The sequence below is a fragment of the Abramis brama genome (assembly GCF_963993115.1).
Source record: "Abramis brama genome assembly, chromosome: 1".
NCBI classification, from domain to species: Eukaryota; Metazoa; Chordata; class Actinopteri; order Cypriniformes; family Leuciscidae; genus Abramis; species Abramis brama.
This window is the reverse complement of record NC_139963.1, coordinates 65,209,305-65,230,455: the sequence shown is the minus strand read 5'-3', so window position 1 is coordinate 65,230,455 and position 21,151 is coordinate 65,209,305. Positions and strand designations below refer to the sequence as shown.

General features: G+C 37.2%; 1 protein-coding gene across 2 annotated transcripts in view; it reads right to left on the bottom strand.

Moving 5' to 3' along the window:
- LOC311078607 (uncharacterized protein) overlaps positions 1 to 17,986 on the bottom strand; it is a 102,415-nt gene extending 84,429 nt beyond the window's left edge. For both annotated transcript variants that reach the window (XM_084107538.1, XM_084107539.1), the window contains exons 1-3: positions 17,945 to 17,986; positions 15,092 to 15,389; positions 151 to 1,147 (exon numbers count right to left, since the gene is read on the bottom strand). Coding sequence is in view for 1 of the 2 variants with exons in the window: in XM_084107539.1 (XP_083963665.1) it covers positions 151 to 1,147; positions 15,092 to 15,149 (1,055 nt within the window). In the remaining variant the exon portion in view is untranslated. The remainder of the gene's footprint in view (positions 1 to 150; positions 1,148 to 15,091; positions 15,390 to 17,944) is intronic.
- Positions 17,987 to 21,151: the final 3,165 nt, after the last annotated feature.

Genomic DNA, 21,151 nt, shown 5'->3' with positions numbered 1-21,151 from the left:
ACATATGCCAATCGTGCCAATTTCTATGGACTAAATGCATAAGAAAATAAAGGTCATATGGTGAGCTACAGCAGGAAAAGCACACAAGCCAAACTAACTTAAAGATTTTAAAAAAAAATGTTTCTAAGCACATATAGATGAACTACTCACCGTGATCTCAGACTGTGGTGATGTGGTTTCTCCACTGCATGGATCTTCATGTGTAGCTTCAGGCGAGTTTTAACAGAGAAACTCTTTCCACACTGATCACACGTGTGCGGCTTCTTTCCAGTGTGGATCATCTCATGTATTTTCAGATCTGCTGACAGATTGAATCTCTTGTCACAGTGTGAACACTTGTAAGGTTTTTCTCCAGTGTGGATCCTCTCATGTGATTTCAGATGTTCTGACCGACTGAATCTGTTGTCACAGTGTGAACACTTGAAAGGTTTTTCTCCAGTGTGGATCCTCTCATGTCTTTTCAGATGTGATGAGTGAATTAATCTCTTGTCACAGTGTGAACACTTGTAAGGTTTTTCTCCAGTGTGAATTCTCTCGTGCAGTTTTAAACTGCTCGCTGTAGTAAAAGTCTTCTCACACTCAAAGCACATGTACTCTCTCACACCAGTGTGGATTTTCTGATGTTCATGTAAACTATATTGCAGTGAAAAACTCTTTCCACACACACAACATGAATGTGGCTTCTCCTTCGTATGAACTGTCAGGTGTTTCTTCAGCTTTGATGCACAGATAAATGTTTTTCCGCATTGATCACATGAGAACGGCTTCTCTCCGGTGTGGATCCTCATGTGAACATTAAGAGTATGTTTTTGTGTGAAACTCGTTCCGCATTGATCACAAGTGAACGGCTTCTCTCCGGTGTGGATTTTCATGTGTTCTTTAAGGTGTCCTGATTGTGTGAAACTCTTCCCACACTGATCGCATGTGAACAGCTCTCCAGTGTGGATCCTCATGTGACACTCAAGACTTTGTTTGGCTGTGTAACTCTTTCCACACTGAGTGCAGGTGAAAGATGTATTGGCTCTTCTTTTCTTTAAAATGATTTTTTTTGTCTTTGAGCGACTCAAATGTTTTTCTCCAGGTTTGACATGATGTTCCTCCTTCACTTCACTCAGTTCTTCACTCTCCTTGCTCTCTTCCATCAGGTCTGAAATGAAAGAGAAAAAGACATTTCATTTTCAGTGCATCAAAACAATTCCAAGAAAGATATGAAGTGAAAGGACATAAATGTCAACCATGATGTAACAAAGTAGACAACTGCTATAAATATTACAATAATTTTTTTTTTATAAGGGCTGGGGTTAGGGTTAGGGTCACACCTGTCTTATTTGGTTCGATTGAATTGAACTCAAGTTCGTTTCGCCCATTGGTGCGGATCTTTTGGGCAGGTGTGAATACAGCAATCGCACTCGGGTGCGGACCGAACAACCGTACCGAGACCCGGCTGAAGAGGTAGTCTTTCAGTCTGAAAGTTTATAATTCGGGTGTGTTTTTTCTTGCCAATTTACACATTCAAACAATTTTAAATGCAGACGAACAGGTGAAAATCGGGACTCGCATGTTATCTTCACCCGAAGCTCACGCAGAGAAAGAGAGACGGAGAGAGATATGTTTCAGACAGCACTTGTACACCGAATTGACTCCTCTTTTGCGTTTCCTTGCCCTTGAACGGACACATGCACACACAATGATGTTAAAAAACTAAATGAGGTTTAATTAACAAAGTTCGGGTGGAGAGCACTCAGCAATCAATGGTAAGAGGTATATATACACTCAGCAGTCTCACCTCAATCCATTGACAGTTTTGCAGCATCCCTCCACCACCCCTTCTCCACACTTCTAGTCCTAAGCACTTACATACGGGGGGAGTACTTCGGGCCGAACTCCGAGCTCGGAGCCCTCCCTCCGGACAGCACGCCAAATACGCATTAAACTTTACCCCCTCAAATTGTATGTAAGTGTGAACTTGTAAAATGCTCGTCTCAGCAAATATTATCTTGTTTATGTCATAAGTGGACAGGTGAGAAAGAAACCGGATTTTTGTCTTTTTCCGGTTCGTGCATTCGGTCTTAAAGTGACAGCAGACACCTAATATTCCTACTATTGTCTGTGTTATTAATATTAATTAAACAACAAAATACAGCTTTAACAAAGATAAAACTATACTTAATTTCTGTACCTGAATACTACTGTTAGACTTTGTATCTTTGTTTAGTATCTTTGCTTGTAATTTGTGTATTTGTTCTTATTTTATTACGGACTGTTCACTTGTTTTTAATTGTTATGAAGCATAGGAGTCATTCAGATCCACGTGCAGATTGTCTTCATTAAACAGAGTAGTCACCAGGCAAGGGTCATACACCAGCAAAAACAGCAGAGAAGATCAGGCAAAATTGTGGTCAATAAACAGGCAGGATATCAGGGCAGGCAGCAAACAAACAGGATACAGGAACCAGGCAGAAGATCAGGAACAGACAAGGTCGCAGGTAAACACATGGAAAAATGCTAGGAAATGTTTGCAGCAGCAAAACAAGACTTAGCCCTGAGTGTTGTGTTAATGTTTTTGTTATTCTGAGGAAACATGCTTAATTTAATGAATTTATGATGCTCTGTGGCCTAACAGCAAATTATAAACCATTATAATGACAAAATGATTGATAAACAATTATATGACAAAATTAAGGTTGCAATACTAAGGTTGTCCACTAGACGGAGGCATAGCATAAAAAGCCTAATATTTTCCTTCAGTTTCTAATCAGTTAGAATGACATAAATGCAACAAAAGAACAATTATACTTACTTTGAAATGGTGCAGTAGATCTTCACTCTTTGAATGTCCCATGAACTGTGACCCCAGATAAAGGGGCTGGACACAACCAGCCTCCCAAAATCGAACATGGACATCTAGTTGTCTATTTTTTGTTGAGTGGTTTAAACTCTCATCAAACATCAACACAAATGGTCCTGCATTGTTAACTGCAGTAATCAGTTGATTGTTGAAGTATTGGGCAAGTCCAAATTTTAAAATGTAGCTGGTTTTGCCACAAGAGAAAGATTTGACGATTTCAGAATCAGGAAACATTGACTGGAACAACTCAGAAATACCTTCATTGGACGCGTAAGAGTGGTGATGGACAGCTGTGTTCAGATACCAGAGCACCTCCACCTGCAAAGTCGCATTCGAGCCAAACGTTGATCGAATGTCGCTCGATTTTGCTGCGGTAACGTTAGCAGCTCCACAAACGTTGGTGACAGCATCAGTTGTCGTCGAAACGTTGTAGATTTGTCGGTCACGCCAAAGTAACTAGACATAGTTGTTTGCTGTCTTACTCTTACTGCCGATTTGTGGCCATCACACTGCATATGGGATTTTACGGTGCTAAAGCCCATTGTCCCCAACTTAAAGGGGGGGTGAAATGCTCATTTTCACTCAATCTCCTGTTAATCTTGAGTACCTATAGAGTAGCATTGCATCCTTCATATCTCCAAAAAGTCTTTAGTTTTATTATATTTATAAAAGAAAGATAGGCTGTAACGAGTCTTTCCGGAAAAAAACGAGCGTCTGGAGGCGGGCCGTGTGGGCGGTGTGCTGAGCTGTGCTAACCGAGCTAACAACACAGAGACATTTGAAGCAGTTTTACTCACCGCCCGGTTCCAACGCACGACCGTGAACCTTTATCATAGTGACTGCTCGATCCTTAAGCATTAGACGATCTGCAAATCTGTCGATCTGGACTTTGTTTATAAAACAATCATCGTCGAAATGCAGGGAACAAACAGTCTAACACAACTCCATTGATGCTCAGGAAAAACAAACTCCATCCACTGGTCCCTTAACGCCGGGTTCTTTGGGAATCTGTGCAGGGTTGTCTTGCCCTGGCAACCAAAAACCCACTTCTTTGGTGACATTGACTTCCAAAAGCCGAGCAGAGCGCTTAGATGAGGTACTGCTTTCACTCTCTTGCTCTGGTCTACGAGTGCGTGCGCGCCCGCGCTCTTCCGGGAGAAGTGCCCTTAGGACCCATATAAGGAAATTCCGCCCCAACTGACATCACACAGACCCATACTCGAAAAAAACTTTCCGAAACTTGTGACAAACCGGAAGGACAATTTTTGGCACAGAAATACTCCTTCAAACGTACAATTTAATTTTTGAAACTTTGTCCATGTTTAGCATGGGAATCCAACTCTTTAACAGTGTAAAAAACTCAGTATGCATGAAATAGCATTTCACCCCCCCCTTTAAATGCTTTTCTGCAAACACTGCAAAATCCTTCATCATTTTTACCACTTTTTTGCACTTTCCCATTTTTCCTCTGACCTGTCGTCCACCGCTATACAAAATGCCCACCTCCGTAATTAGGGATGCAACGGTACACGGTAAAATCCCGGACCGTTCGGTCAGCCCTGCACGGGACAATCTACCCTCGTGTCCCGCGGGACTTCGGTTTTGCCACTGAGATCGCGCTGATCCTTTTAGTTTTTGCTTTAGGCGCCGTTCACATATCGCGCCTAAAAACGCGTAGAAAACGCTAGGCGCGCCGCTTTCTCCTTTTTCCAAAGCACTAGGGCGGTTGCGCCCGGAGGCGTCTGTCGTTGCTAAAGCAACCATCAGCTGCGCTCTGGTTGGTTCTTGTCACGTGACCTACGGTGCGCTTGCGGCATTCTGAAAAGTTGAGAATTTTCTCCACTGCTGGGGACATCATTAGTGCCAACCGGTCTCGCCTTGCACCAGACAGTGTTGATAGACTCATCTTTTTGCACAAGAATCTCTCAATAGTGGATGAGTAAATAACATTGCACTTTGTATCCTGAATGCAGTATTTTTTTATTATATTATTTTGCTCTGCTTTTTTTTATTCAAAGCACAAGCTAATTTATGTTTGTTAAAGGTAAAAGTGCACTTTTTCTTTCACATTGATCACTTCATATACCAGTTATCAAGGTTTGGAATTGGGATCCACTTGAATATTTTGAAGTGTGTTTGTTTACATTTTGTATTTCATTTAAGTGATAGTTGAAGAGGTTGTATTACTTAGTGTTGTTCAGTACAGACTAGAGTGTTAATTTATTCCATACATTGATGTTCTTCCTACTGTGACATTCTGTTTATGCTCATAAGAAAAATAAAACATATTTTTGGGATGAAATAGCAGTCTCTTTCTGCACAAAACATGTACCGAAACCGAACCGAGACCGTGGCCCAAAAACCGAGGTACGGACCGTACCGTGGGCTATCTGTACCGTTGCACCCCTATCCGTAATAGTCCGTATCACTGCAATTTTGGTCCGGCCGAAACCAATTACAAACTGATTCTGTGTGTTTATCACACTAACATACATTTTGCGACAGCAAATAAAATAATTAATTATGAAGGCTATATTCAAAGAAATTGATATAAAATTCTCTTCAAAACTATAAAAAAATTGAATGCCTGTAGGAATCAAATTTAATGCTTTTTGCCTTTTAAGGTCTTAATTTTCGCAAAATCCATTTAAGGACTTTTAATGCTTTTTAATGCCTTTTAATGCCCCGCGGAAACCCTGATATATAAAATAAATGGGTAGTTGATGTGACGTGGCTTTTTCACCGTCACAGAAGATAAAAAATAATTTATTTCACATTTTCATCACTTAGAATACTATAAATGGTTAAACATTTTCTTGTTTTACATGAATTTGTTGTTTAAATACCCGAGTTATTTTTTATTTTTTTACAACTTTGAGCCAAATCTCAAAATCGTCCTATGGTGTGACGGTAGACAACATTATTTCATAAATATTAACTTTTATAAAAAAAATATTATACTTTTATTATAAATATTAACTTTTATAAATAAAGAAAAGAATGTTTAAATATCTTAATGAACACTCCTGGCATAATTGTGCAAGTGTCTATTTCACTAAGTGGCCATCACTTTTCCTATACATACATTTCTAAAAGTGTAGGAATTTAATAAAGTTTGTCACAGAAAAAAATGTCCTTTGGTGTTATGCAATAACCTGATATTAAGTTGGGCAATATCATGGACAACTAAATTTAGTTGGAAGACCCCATTCAAGGTCATGTGACTGAAGACCCCTCTGAAGCCCATGAGCAGTGCACATGGCAAGTATTTCTCTCAGAATTGTTCAAATATTTAACTATGTTTTCAGACCACTAAAGTTGTTAAGTTTTTTCGTCCTTTAGTGTGACACTCCTAAATTAAATTTTTTAATTAAAATTTGTATTTTTAACGGCAGGACTATGAAATATTATGCAAATGTATCATGCCAATTGCTAATAACAGTTCAGCTAGTATTAGCATGGTTATTAACTGCCACAAAAGTTCAAATGTCCTTTGGTGTGACAGAAAATGTCATAGGAAATGTCCATAGGACAAGACCTCCTTAAGAAGCTTTTAAAACGAATATATAAAGTTTCAACAAAAAAACAAATGTCCTCCTTTATTATTGTTACAATAAACACTATATATTCTGACTCTTTTTATGCAATGACTATCTTTGTCCTTTGGTGTGACGTTTTGTCCTATGGTGAGACAAACAGAAAACAACAGAAAAATATACTTATTTTAAAATATCTTTAAAAAAAAAAGAGTCAAGTTTGGCATTAGGGGAGTTACAATAATATCTCCTCTTAAATAGGTACAATTTTCAAACAGTTTTGTAAGGTTGGCGAAAAAGTTTTATTGACATTCATAGGGAAAAGTTTATCAGGTTCATCTATCCATGGTGAAAATGATTCTAATTAGTACTTTCATGTAAAATAAATATCACTTTAAGAAAATAATGATTTAATAATGTGAACAATTCTGTCTCAAGTATTTTTTTATGTTATTTAATATAATTTCTTGGTTATTTTTAAATGTCACACCATAGGACACATTTACAGTACTGTTGAATGAAAACGTGAAAAAAAATCTGTGAAGTCATTGACAAAATGAGTGACCACTACTATTTTCTGAAAAAGCAGTTTTCATACTTCATAAATATATGTATTTTTTCTTAAAAAGTTATATTATTATGTTTTCCAAAAAAAGTACTTTTTCTTGGCCATTTGTCAACTACCCAAATGTAAAATAAAACTGTTAAAATATTTAAACTTAGTTTGACCTGATGTTGACAATCAAAATTAAACCTTATTTTACTGATGTTTGGGGTGTTGAGGGAGGCTCACCTGAGAGTGGCACTTCCTTCGCTTCATTTGCACCTCCAACTCGACATCAACGCAGAAAGGGTCATAATAAGAAATCTGTAACTAAGGATGCAGCCAACGAACTATCTTGGTTAATAAAGAATATAACCATCTAAAAGTGTTCTGCTGAATAAAGAGGTTGTTGTTCATCTCTGCATCTCTCAAATCACATGAGAGAGCCGTGACAAGAGTCATTATCCACAAATACAAAGGATCTGTTGTATCTTCAGTTGCTTGCTAGAGAACAAGCCGCTAGCTAAACATAGTTATGCTTCAACAGAAATAGCAGGACTACACTTGCTAGAAACAGCAGTCATGCGCTTGATATTAACTGTGATGAAGACGGCTGAATTCAGACTATAAAAGAAGAGACCTGGACAGGACTCTTTGCTCTTCCTTGCAATCTCCAGTCTGATACAGCCAGCAGTTATCAGATGCAAGAAGCTTTAAGCCTAGCTAGTATCTCTCTGTTAGTTAGTATTAGGGATGTTAACCGATGACAGTTTGACCGATGGTTGACCGTATCAACGTTAACCGGTCAAATTTGTCGGTAGTCGGTAAAAAAAAGAAAAAAAAAAGAAGTGATCTCTAAATTAGGCTATTATAGACAGTGGACTTTACTCTACTACAGTTAGCCATCTCATTCCAAGATCTTTTTGTGTGAAGTGAACAAATCCCTCACACTCAATTTTTCATAACTCACCTGTTTGTACTTAATAAACCAATAAAAACATTTGGCGCGAGGTCACAGCCTTTGGGTTCGCGCGTTCACAAGATTTGTGAAAAGTAAAGGCTACAGGTTAAAACACTCGAGGTTAGAGCCAGGGCAGACGACAGGATGAAGCGTGCAAAGAAGTGTGTGGGACCATTTCACCAAAAAGAATGACACAGATGTAAGTTGCAACTTGTGTGATACAGTGCTTAAATACAGTAGTAACACATCATCTATGATGTAGGCTATCACCTTAAAACGTGACAACCGCAAGCCTCTTCGGGTAAGAAAGGTAGCCAAAGCAGGAGGCAGAGCAGCAGAGAGATGCGACAAAGTTGCGAAATTGCAGGCACGATATTGTACAATATTGGGAAAATATTAGATATTGGGAAAAAATTAGCCTACATTTCGATATTTTTTTCCCAACGATATAGCCTATATTGCGAGCCATGATCAATCCAGGCTAAAGTCAATAATTACCATTCCATGATATTAATAACTAATAAGCAAGCTTCGTTACAAGTGACAAAAAGGTCACTTAATATTTTATTCCAAAATTAGAACATATTTCTGTCAGAATTCGGTGAACGTTCTACGCAATCCAACGTGGCACGGCACTCTTAACAGATGTTTGTTTGTTCATTCCTCAAAATAAGTAAAAAAAAAAATCTTATTCTCTCTCTCTCTCTCTCTCTCTCTCTCTGTTTTCGGTGCTGATGCAGTGACACGTTCATGTAAACGGCACCTAAAAGCTGTCACAAAGAACCAGCAAAAGTAATGATTATGAATATGTAAAATATTGCAATGAGACATTTTAATTATCTATTAATAAACAAGTGTTTTCTGTGACGGCTGCAAAGATGAAATCTGACTCGCGATCTTCGCAGTAGTGAACGCGCCGGAGAGAAATACACATTTCACGGATTAAATCGTTTTATTTTGTTTTGAATGGTTCTGTTTAAAAGTAGAGATTTCTGTAGATAATAGATATATTTCTATTTTTTTAGGTGTGTGAGACGAGTAAGCTACCTTATACGTTGAGTTTCGGTTCATGGATGATAGCTTAACGTTAGCTCCAATTCAGGCGCTGGCGCCTCCGTGTCGTGATATCTATCTGCTATATTTACTTTTTTTTATTAAATCGAGAAAATTGGATAATGAAATGCTGATTAAAATTAAGATACAATTAATACAAAACGAAATTCGTTTTAAAAAAAGGCTTTGTGCTTTCTGTTTGAGGTCTTTGTGAAAGTTTTAAAGCAGTCTTTTAGAGCCGCTTTGAGCGGTCGTGTCCGTAATGGAGAACTGTCACGTAAATTGTTTTTTCCTCATAAATGCGAACACGAAAAATAAAAGACAAAAGACTTTTTTAAAAAGACAACCATCCACAACTTTACAACACTTCAATTCAACATCCTCCTTTTTGTAGACGAAATAGTCCCAAATAGCCGATTTTGACTTTCTATTTAGTACGAAATATCATTCTCTTAATACACCATGGGTGCTACTACCCTTCACATCGCATGTTCCGGCGACGTGACTATTGCTCGTGCGCACAGCCCTATATTTTAGACTAATCGGTTAACCGGTTTCAACCGGCTAATGAGGCTTGGTGGTCGGTCAAGAAATTTTTTAGTTTTCGCCATCCCTAGTTAGTACTCATTTTATAATCTGTAACAAGTATTTTTTTCACTTGATTCTTTTAATAAATATTGTTAAACATTTATTATAATCATCTGACTGGACCTTGGATTCTTGGGTAAGTGTCACATTCTTCTATCTGGATCAGGAAGATCCTAACTGGAGGAAACGACAAGAGGGTGAGGATTAACTGCCACGAACGTGTGCATTCTAGAAATAGAACCGACGCCTAGTTTTCACGCGACACGCAAGCGTGTTGGAAGCGTTTCCAGGCAAAGTAGAATAGGAAAAGATGTTTCTATGTCATTTTGACACAAATACATATTAATACATGTCATTTTGATGTTTGAAAGTCTAGGTTTTGACATAAATACAATATAAATGTAATTAAAAAAAAAAGATTATCGATTTTCAAATTGCACCTCTCAATACAGAACGAAATATTCTGTAGACTATTTTGCCGTCAACACTGCCGACGTTGTCTTTGCTGCTATATATTTATGTTTATCATGAAGTATAGGCCTTCCACAACTGTGTCCCTATATGTCAAATATATCACCAATGAGGCTTATCATATGTTACCAATATTAAACATTGTTTAATATAATCGCTGTTCATATTTTTATTCAAAGTTAAGAATCAAGATAAAGTTATTACTGGTAACTCTTATGTTTCTTATGATAAATGAGATAATACTGCTTTTTTTTTTTTTTACCTTGAATGTCATTGCTCTAATTTATTTTTTATATTTTGATATTTCATATTTTGTTCAAATGTTTAATATATTTGCTGTTCATATGTTCATTTATTAGTGTGTAGGGATGCTCATTTTGATTAATTTTCCAGACCGACAACCGCCGCTGGTTAATCGATTATTAACCGTTAACTGATAAAATTATAATATTGAATTGTCATTAAATACAAATAAAATTGACGCGTATCTGTGACCCTTTAAAAAAAATACAAACAATTTTTTTTTTATCAAAGGGTTTATTTTAACGTGCAAAGTGCAAACAGCAGCATACAGAACATATCAACAACAGAACCTGGATTCAGTTTAAATTTTCACGCACCTGCAGCATTTCTGACAGTGAGAGAAAAACAGAATAAAATAATACAAATAAAAACTTTTTTTTTTAAACTTAAATAATTAACAAATTAAGATGACAAAAAGAAAACACTGAATCCGTTTGAACAAAGCTTTTAAAAACCGGCAATTTTTTTCCGTTAGACTAAGATTTTTCGTTAAATAAAAATAGCAGCCCTACCTCAACACTTTAACACCTTGTCTAATTTTTATTTTAAAAAAGCAACATATAAACGTGATGTGGGTTCAGTCTGGAGCGCAGCCTGTTGACAGTCAAACGCGAAGTGTATTCGCATTGCGTTTTACTTGCTCTAGATCAGGGGTTCCCCAACTTTTTAGCCCGCGACCCCCATGATAAATGCGCTGCTGCCCCGCGACCCCGCACCTCCCCCACCCCAGGGTCCGAAATTAAATTTTTGGCTCACCTGCCACGGGGACTGGTAGATGAAAAAATCCACCAGCCAAGCATATTTTTTACCGGCCAAAATAATAAACAGCCTTTTTTTGTCACATATAGGGGAGAGCGGGGCACAACCTAACGCTTTTTGACTTTCTCAGTTTGTGTAAATCTACTTATGGTTCAGAGTATTTATTTTTTCCCACATTAATTTCCCACATGTCTAGTACAATTATGTGTTTTTGTTTTATTAATACAGTATATACTTTTTTCTTGATATACCCCGAAAGAATGGAAGTGAAATGTGACAACATGCCCCATAGGTGGGCTACATTGTAACATGTGTGGGGCACATTGTAACATGACATATGGCAGCTTAAAATGTTATCTGATCTAATAAAAAAAATATACAAAACAAACTAAAATATTTTCTAAATAAAATACAAGTAAAAAACTTTTTCATATAAAATAATGGCAATTTTTAATAATTAAATAGAAACTCATTTTTGAGTTTTGACTACGAACACATGAAAACACAGCTATACAACATAGTTCAAAACAAATAAATAATTAGTAATTTCTGAACATTGACTCTCAGTCTTTATTCACCTTTTTCTCACGTTTTCTCAATAAAATTAATAAAAGCATAGAATATAATAGCATATTTCTAATAGGGGCACATTGTAACGCAGTGTTACAACATGCCCTCGCCTGCACAACTGAGATTTAAACCCTGCTAGTGTCTTCTGCTAGTTAGCGAAGCATTAAAGAACTATCTCAACTGTTAAATAACATCTTGGAGATTAAAATAATATCAGATTTGTCTTATTTTAAATAAACACAAAAAATAGAGATGAAAAATTAACTTAAGTAAGAAATTTACTTTTGCTATGGATTAATAAATGTCTATGGATATCTTCCAAAAAAATAATAATTTTGGCGGATTTTTTTTTTCTATATAGTGTTGATATGGCAACTAGTAAATAAACAAAGTTCCGTCATCCAAGCATGTGCGGAAGTATTTAAAACAAGCGTGTTACAACTAACCCCGCGTTAGGTTGTGCCCCGCGCTCCCCTACATTAATTTCAGTACTTTTAATTGAGATAATAAGGTAGGCCTATTATGTTGAATACAAACATAAAAAATTGTCCAGAGCAAAATTTGAAATGTTTAATAAAAAAAAATCTATATATTGATCAAAATGTGAGAAATATATGAAATATTACTATCATTGTGGTGAAATAGGCTACTTTTTTTTGTCAGTTTTGTTACCTGACTCATGTGGAAGGGAAGGCAGAACGTTCCCTGAGAGATACAAGAGGTCCTCGCAACGAGTATAGGCCTATATTGCGTTGCAAACGCTATGGAAAAACTCCTTTTCTCGAGAAAAGAACGGCCATGGTGTGTAAAGCAGAAGCAGCCTGGCCAGCGGCGGAGTATGCACGATCCGCGAGTGCTGAAGACGTTCTGCATGGCTTTGATGGGGTGCGCAGGAGGACACAAATGGGCGGCGACCGCTTCTTCCAGTGGCGGGAGCTTTTTCCTCAGCGCCGTCAACAGATAGAGCGTTAACTACCGTGTGTACGTACACACCGCCGCCGACTTGAGCTGCAAAGAAGCTCTGGCCGTCCTGTCAAGGACGCTTGTCAAAAAGTACGGGGAAGCTTGACGCCTGGCCGCTCTGAATAGTGAGTGCTCTCTCTCTCTCTCTCTCTCTCTCTCTCTCTGCTCATTCTTTTAGAGTCAGAAGAGCATACGCGCGAAGAGCGCGTGCGCGCTGCAAATTTCATATTTTGGTATGAACATTAGGCTTGTTGCGATAGTCGGTGTTACCGGTGATACACGGTGTTTAACCCACCTACCGGTCATAGCACTTGACCACCGGCACCGTCACCATCGTGTTGAAGTTTTAGCCTATAGTAATAAAGCACTTAATTCAGTTAGTGACTACGTGCCTTCGTAATTTAGCGTAAGCGGAACGTTCACATATCGCGCCTAAAAACGCATAGAAAACGCTAGGCGCGCCGCGTTCTCCTTTTTCCAAAGCGCTCGGGTGGTTGCGCTCCGGAGCAATCTGTCGTTGCTAAGCTTGGTTCTTGTCACGCGACCTGCGGTGCGCTTGCGGCATTCTGAAAAGTTGAGATGTTTTTATCTCGATGCGGCGCGGACGCGCTTGGAAAAAACGAGCTTCCATTATGAGCGCGCCTACATTTGAAATAACGAACTTGCGCGCGCAAAAGACGCGATATGTGATCAGGCCTTTAAGCAGCAGGTGTCCGATTTCATTTATCATTTGAGGAGAGTGAGGCGAGCTAACTGGCAAAGGATGGCGGAAGATCTGGTTTCAAAGAGAAATGCAAACGTGAGTTTAATTTTTATATTAGTTTTTTTTTTTTTTTTTTTGCACTTAAGTGTCCAGTGATTATTCGGGTAGGCTACCTTATTTAACGTTTTTGATGTTTTTGTTCGTTTCATATTCGATGGTTGTGCGGTGTTTTTTTTTTTTTTTTTTGCTGAAAAAGGCAGGCACTTTATTTAACGAATAGTGATTTTTTTTAAATATAATTTCTTGTTTGATACTTGCACGATGTGTGCAGTGGTTCGTTTTAATAAATGCACTTTAAAGGTGTTTCATAAGTGCTTTTGTTTAGTTTTTACATGGTGTGTTAAGTTATTATTCATTTTGCAATAAAGATGTGTGTAATACAAGCGAGTGTCTTATTGTTTTGTGTATTTTTATTAAGAATAAAATAAATTAACCCATGATTAATTCAAACAAATGCTACTGAATTGCCGCTAATTAAAGTGAAAGTAAAATTGAGACGTGTGCACGTCCGCATTTTCGGCCACCCGAAATCCCTGACACGCAACCCCGGTGACACCGGGATTACCGGTTTTTTTACACGTCGATTAACCGGTGGAAAAAATCCGTCACCGCAACATCCCTAATGAACATTCACCCGCCAGTGTGGCGGATAGCCTTTTGAGATTTACTCGCCAAACAGAAAATCTACCCGGTGTGATACAGTGTGCGAAAGGGTTAAATTAATTGCAACAAAAATATATAGGGCCTATATATTTTTTCCACTTTTTTTTATAGAAATCATCTCGCGACCCCCACTTTGGGAACCACTGCTCTAGATTACTCGCGGGATGTTTTTCTTGTTTTTCGCGTCACTCGCGAATAAAAACATCCCGCGAAAAGTAGTGTATCATCATGATCAACAACAACACAATTTCTTTCTGCCATAATTTTTCCGTCATGTCTGAAATAAATGATATTGCTGCTCTGTACTTGTTGTGGAAGTCCCAAATACGGAGGAAAGCCAAACGCCGACGTGTCTGGTTTCACAGCACCATCCAGAGGCGCACTCAACTCGGTGAATTTCACCATCTTCACGCGAATTTTCCGCTCGAGTTGAAATTTTGAAAATAAGCTATATAGTATTTTTATTTTTAAACCATGCAGCAAACAAAAAAAAAAGAAGCTTAAAACGTTTTAAACCGTTTAACTGATAGTATTAATCGGTCAAAATTTTTACTTTCGGTTAACGGTTAAACGGTCAGTATGAGCATCCCTATTAGTGTGTTATATGATTAGAATGTTGTCCCGGTTTTAAAATAAAGCACAGCAATGATATTTGAGAGTGTTTCTCCCTTTTCAGAAAAAGTATCGAAATCGCAATACTTGACTTGGTATTGGTATCGAAACAATAATTTTGGAATCGTGACAACACTACTTAGGCGATCAGTCTATACAAATTCGTATTCTATTATAAAGATAATAGATTTCCCCTTTGTATTCTAACTCTTGAGGACACGACTAAAGGATAGGCTCTTTAGTTACCACGGGATTATCTATATGTCCTGGATAGGATGTAGGATAATTTGGAACGGTATTAATCGTGATAATCCATCGCATTGACCATTTGTTAAAAAAACAGAAACTTTTGCAGCTATTTCACAGTTTAACCGTTTATCTAATGTGCTGAAGTGCTTGAATGTTTCTAACATGAATGTTCTTCAGCATCATGAATGAATGAAGAATAAACACCAACCTCTTTGTTCTTCAGGATCTTCAGTGTGTTTCATTCTGCAGGGTTCTGGATCACTCATGTTCTCACTGTCCTCTTTAATAAACTCAGTCTGTGCAGATTTCAGCTCTTCCTGATGCTCTGATGCTCGTCTTCACTTGTAGCTTCTTCTTTTTCTTTTTCTTGTTTAATGGCGATTAACTTCACTTGTAGCTGTATTTACAGCATTTATTGGATAATTGCTGTGGGAGGAGCTTAACTAATGATGTGACCGCTGTGGGAGGAGCATCACTGATGATGAATTGTAGTGGGAGGAGTTGATCTGCCAAAATCAAAAATATATAAGTTACCGAGTTTGTTTTTATGCTTATGGACTACAGCATATAATAATGTCAATTTTCCCAAATGTAAATAATGGTAAGAAAAACAGTTGAAAGCATAAACAGTGTGGTGGCAAACAATTTTCTATAACTAAATAACAATCATGTATCAAATGACAACGAGAGGAGGGCATCCTTCCTTCATTATTGTCCTGACTGCCCCAAGGTTATTTCTCTAGGATAAATGAAGATATGTCTAAGTTATAACTTACGCATTGTTAGGCTACATAATGTATCATACATGCATAGCCTAAGGGTTAATAACAGTTCACTGTTATATTCATGTAGCAGAGAATCATGGGACTTCACATGCAATCCTGTGAATTTTATTACCATCATGTTTTGTAAGTTTTTATGAAAGAAAATGCAAATACATAGAACATCAGTCTGTTGACACCAATGAAATGAGTTTATATAAAAATAAAAAATAACTAGGGAATCACCGAATACGTGAGGATTATTCTGTTTTATTTAATTTATTGTAAGTGGTGATTGATAGCCTATAGCTGATAATAATATAATTCTACTTAATGTACTGACGGTAACAAAGTTGCGCTGTTGAGGCTCGCGCAATTATTTATAACATATTATAGTTAAGAAACAATATATAGCCTAAGCTACACACGACCAGAGAGCTGTTTTCCTGAATGCCAATCAAGATTGAAACCGAGACTGATTTCATAACAGTTCAATAAACAAATAGTTAAAATTAAGTCACTTACATTTTAGATGCAATGACTGTTTTTGTTCTGTTTCAGCAGCGAAAATAGTTCCAAACAAAGATCACAGCAGAACCATCGCGCATCTCACAGCAACACTCAGCCATGTTTCATTACTGAATGATTCAGCGTTTCGAACGAATCGGTTGAGTCAAAGATTCAATTACCCATTCATAAACTGCCTCATTCTGAATAAATCAACCGTTTGAACGAATCGTTTGAATGAATGACTCAATGACTCGCTCATTAAGACGGTCGCCTGCCGCCATCTACTGGCGGTTTACTTTCAAAGTATCATTCTTTTCAACATTCCTTATTGTATATTCAAAAATATTTAAAATAATCTCATTTAATACAGTTATAATTTTTCAATGTAAATTATTTAATTTGATTGGTAACAGCCTAGTGTCTTATTATTTTAATTGAATATTGATCAAATTTAAGAATTGGAAATGAAAGATGGAGCATACATTTAATAAAATTATGGGAAAAATGCCCTTTATAAAGGTATAAAAAATTATTCTGAGTGTTTTCAAACAGTGATGTAATGAAACATTGACAATTTAAGTTTGAAGGGAGTAAAGCCTCTGTTTAGGCTATTAAGGAAATGTAATTTTGCCAAAAGAAGAACTTTTATTTTAAATAGCCTAAATGTAAATTTTTAATCAGCCAACTTCAGTGTGATATGTTACCATATTATCATGCTTAACACTGAGAATTTGAATAATTGTAATGTGATGATCAGATGCAGATATCTAAATCAAAGAATATGGGTGATTTGCGGGTGGATTATTTATTTTTAACAGTGGATTCAGGTGACTCAAAGTGCACCAGATTAATGAGTTTATCTTTAAAATGTACAAAATTTTCTTCCGGGGGGGGGCATGCCCCCGGACCCCCCTAGAGGTACCAGGCTCAACCCACTAAAATAATGTGGGAAACACATTAGGCTATATGATGATCTACGAAAAATACAAATTTAATTAGCTTATTATTAGAATACATTATTAGGATTTTACCACCTCCGCCTCATTTTGAGCCAGGAAAAACCCTGCATCAGCATAATAAATGAGGTGAAAACAGGAACTATTGTCATGAAATAAAGAGTGTTTTCAGCAGATCTGTTAATATTGATGAGCCTCAGACTATCAACACTCATTCAACAAGCCATTCAGGATCATCAGCAGATCATCTCACTTTATTCTGAGTGTTTGCTGTTAGAAACACATTATTCGAGTCAGGATACATGAATAATGTAACAGATTTGTGTACAGACTGACAATGATCATAATACTCTTAAAAATAGAAGAAAATTTAACGTTTCTGGTGTCAAACTTATTCATATTTATCTATATTCCCATGGATGTATAGATTTGAGATTTCCCTCGTTCGTTACTCATACAGTAATCTGCCAAAGATAAATGTCGACAAAGAAATAAAGTTAAACATGAAAATGGCAACAGCAACACTTGGAATCGATTCAATTCCCCTCACAGATCTCAAACCTTAACTCTTGACTTGACATTCAGCAACAGTTCTCACTCCAAACGAACACAAAATCGCTCAGGTCTGAATGAACTCAACATATTCTCCTCATGCTCGCTGCTGCTGCAGCACTAACGTTAAATGTTTAGTTCAGTAGAAAGACGCCAGAAAAGACGCACACGTATCGCTGTGATCGATGAAAACAATACAGAAAATCAAACTCTTAATCAAACGCTCTTAATCGCTTAATCAAACTCTATAAAATGTGTGTAATGGTTGTTTGTGAGAAATACCGTGAGCTGCTCTCCTCTCCTCAGAAGACTCGACACTGAAACTCTCAATGAGGGAAGAGAGACGGCGCGAGCGAGCGGTGACGTCATCGGCCCCCAACGCACGCGCGTACGGGACACCCCCGCAGCCAATCAGGGCCACGCAGATTCATCTTTTCTAGTAGCCTTCCATTATTATTATTTTAGAACTGAAGTGACTCCAGTTACTAAAGGTGAAAGGAACTTTTTCAAGTGAAGCACAAAATAGTCAGAATAAGCAGAGGAGGATCACCTCCATCCAGTCTGAAAAGTGTTTTGCCCTGTAAAGTCCGGCTCAGTATATTCTGTAGCGTCCTAAGACAAATAGTAAAGGCATGTTGGTAGATTAGCACCTGTAGAATTTCCTTTTGTTGAAACCCCAGATAAAAGTAGAAAGCTTCTATTATTTTTAGATCCATGAGGCAGTTCGACATTTCCTTACTAAAGAAAAACACTGAAATAAAAACACTTCTACAGAAGACTGTATTCTCATAACTTTTAATTTATTCTACTAAAAGCTACTAATTACATCTTCAACAGTGTAATAAGATTACTGTACCATTTTTAAAGAGTAATTCCTTATTTTACTTTTAGAATAACAGTAATTCAATTACAGTAATTAATTAATTATTTAGTACTGCATTGCACCCAACACTGATTACGCAATTATGCTGATAGATCACATCCTGTATTGTATTTTAATGACTATTTAATATTACCTCTAAACTTTGACTAGGCTTGGCATGTTGCATATTAATTGTTCCAGGAACCTCAGATAGGCTATATTTTAATTGTTGTGTATGTTGTGCTACTCTATAATGATGTTCTAGTTAAGGTCATTTGCAGCACATGTAGGGCCCGAACATAAACCCAAGCCCAGAGGCCCCAGTTCTTTTTACTCATTTATTAAAAAATAATGTAATGTTAAAACTAGGATTTTCACTTGGCCCACCCTACTTCTCAAAGCTGGAGCCGGGGCTGGTGTTGTTTAAAGTTCATAGTGATTGTTTTGACTTCATGAAGCCTCATGGTGTGAATGAACTTCAAACTGACTAAAACAAAGTCTTTGAAATGTACAGTATATATGATACTGAATATGAAGCTGTTAATAATGTAGACAGAAAGCAATCTCATTCAATGTCAGTCATGTGTGCAGTGAAATATAATTTATTAGGCATTTAAAAACTCTATTGAGAAAATGAAAACTCAAAAAGCAATCATATCAGGCTACTTCATGACTTTCAGAACTAAAATTATTCCTGATTCAAGCAGAATCAGCAGAAAATAAGAAAATGGACAATAACATTGAGATGTTGATAGAACGACTAAAGAGTTTAATCAATAATTACATGAAGCAAATACAAACATTAGAATTGAAAGTGAATGAGACAGATCTCTCTCTTTACTGACTTATAAGAGCCAAAGCATCTCAAGAGAAGTAGAGAAGAAAAGTGTCCAGTTTCAAAGACACATGAAAGTATTCTTGAGTTTGCATTGAAGAGTAGAAGTGGAAGAGAAACTAGATGTTCGGATGAAAAACAATGAAGAATGGGTTAAAACTTGTTTAGGGTGTTGAGGGAGGCCCATCTGAGAGTGGCACTTCCTTCGCTTCATCTTCACCTCCAACTCGACGTCAACGCAGAAAGGGTCACAATAAGAAGTCTGTAACTAAAGATGCAGCCAACGAACTATCTTGGTTAATAAAGAATCTAACCATCTAAAAGTGTTCTGCTGAATAAAGAGGTTGTTGTTCATCTCTGCATCTCTCAAATCACATGAGAGAGCGGTGACAAGAGTCATTATCCACAAATACAAAGGAACTATTGTATCTTCGGAGAACAAGCCGCTGGCTAGACATTAGGGGTGTAAATCGGACAGTTCATCACGATACGATATCGATTCTCTCAGCCAGCGATACGATATTTGCCGATACTTCAAAAAAATTCTACGATAAAGAAGGTACTCAGAAAAATTCTCTCAGAAAAAAAGGTACAATTTTGTACCAAAGAAGGTACAAACCCTTGTCACTGGCTCGGTACCTTTTACTGGTACAAAATTGTACCTTAATATAGAGGAACAAATTTGTTCCATTCCAGTTTGTACCTTAAAGGACATGATTTGTACCATGGGCAACCAAAATGTACCTTTTGTTTTTAAAACTTGTTGGTACAATATTGTACCTTTATCAAAGGTACAAATTTGATCCTTTAAGGTACCACCCCAGTGGCAAGCCCCTTTGTACCTTAACTGTGTCAAATTTGTTTCTACGAGAACTATTAAAGGCTATTTTTCTATTGAATAACAAGCACATTCAACAACTGAATCCAAAAGGCATCAATTTAATCATTTCTGTACATACATATCAAATACATATGAACGTTTGAATACTTTCGTTCCAACTTACAGTAAAGTATTTCTTTGTGTAAATACATCAAAGACTTCACAATACAATAAAGACTTAGCAAAATTAACAGAATAGCACTTCTTTAAAAAGATTTGAAAGAATTAAAAATGCAATTACACTTAAATGAAACAGTACATACAATATATTTTCTCATCTACAACAAAGCTAGACTCGTTTTTTTGTTGTTGTTTTTTTCACTTTTCACACAATACCCTTGCATTTATTTAACTTAAAAAAAAAAAATGGATCCCTCCATTTTTACACTGCTGAAGATTCTCCTCTCACTGAAGACACGTCCAGTCAAGAAGTTCCCAAGATCTGCACAATGGGTTGAGATGTAGCCGGTTCTTCCTGAACATAATGAACATAATATACAACGCGGACTGTTGAGCAGACGTGTCTCAAGCCTAGTGATCCAACGCTGGATACTCTTACAGGTTACGTCCGTGGATCACGGCTGAACCTGTAAGAGTTTACCTGAACCTTCTCCGCACTCATTTATAAACAAACATTCTTTTTCGCCTATCGTGCGTCTACTCCACACCCGTACCACTAAAAAGACGGATTATATCCAAGACTTAAGCCATAAATTAGTATTAATATTGATAGCATCACTGGTAGCGTCGTTGCTAACTTAACTTACTGTCCATCTGTTAAAATGGCGAATATATCAGATGTAAGTAATCTACCTTTTGGTGCAGGTGAGGACACATTTGAGCTACACGCGGTACAGTCTGAGCTGGAAGCTGTTGAGAAACAGATCCACGACCTTTTAGTAAGACAGGCCG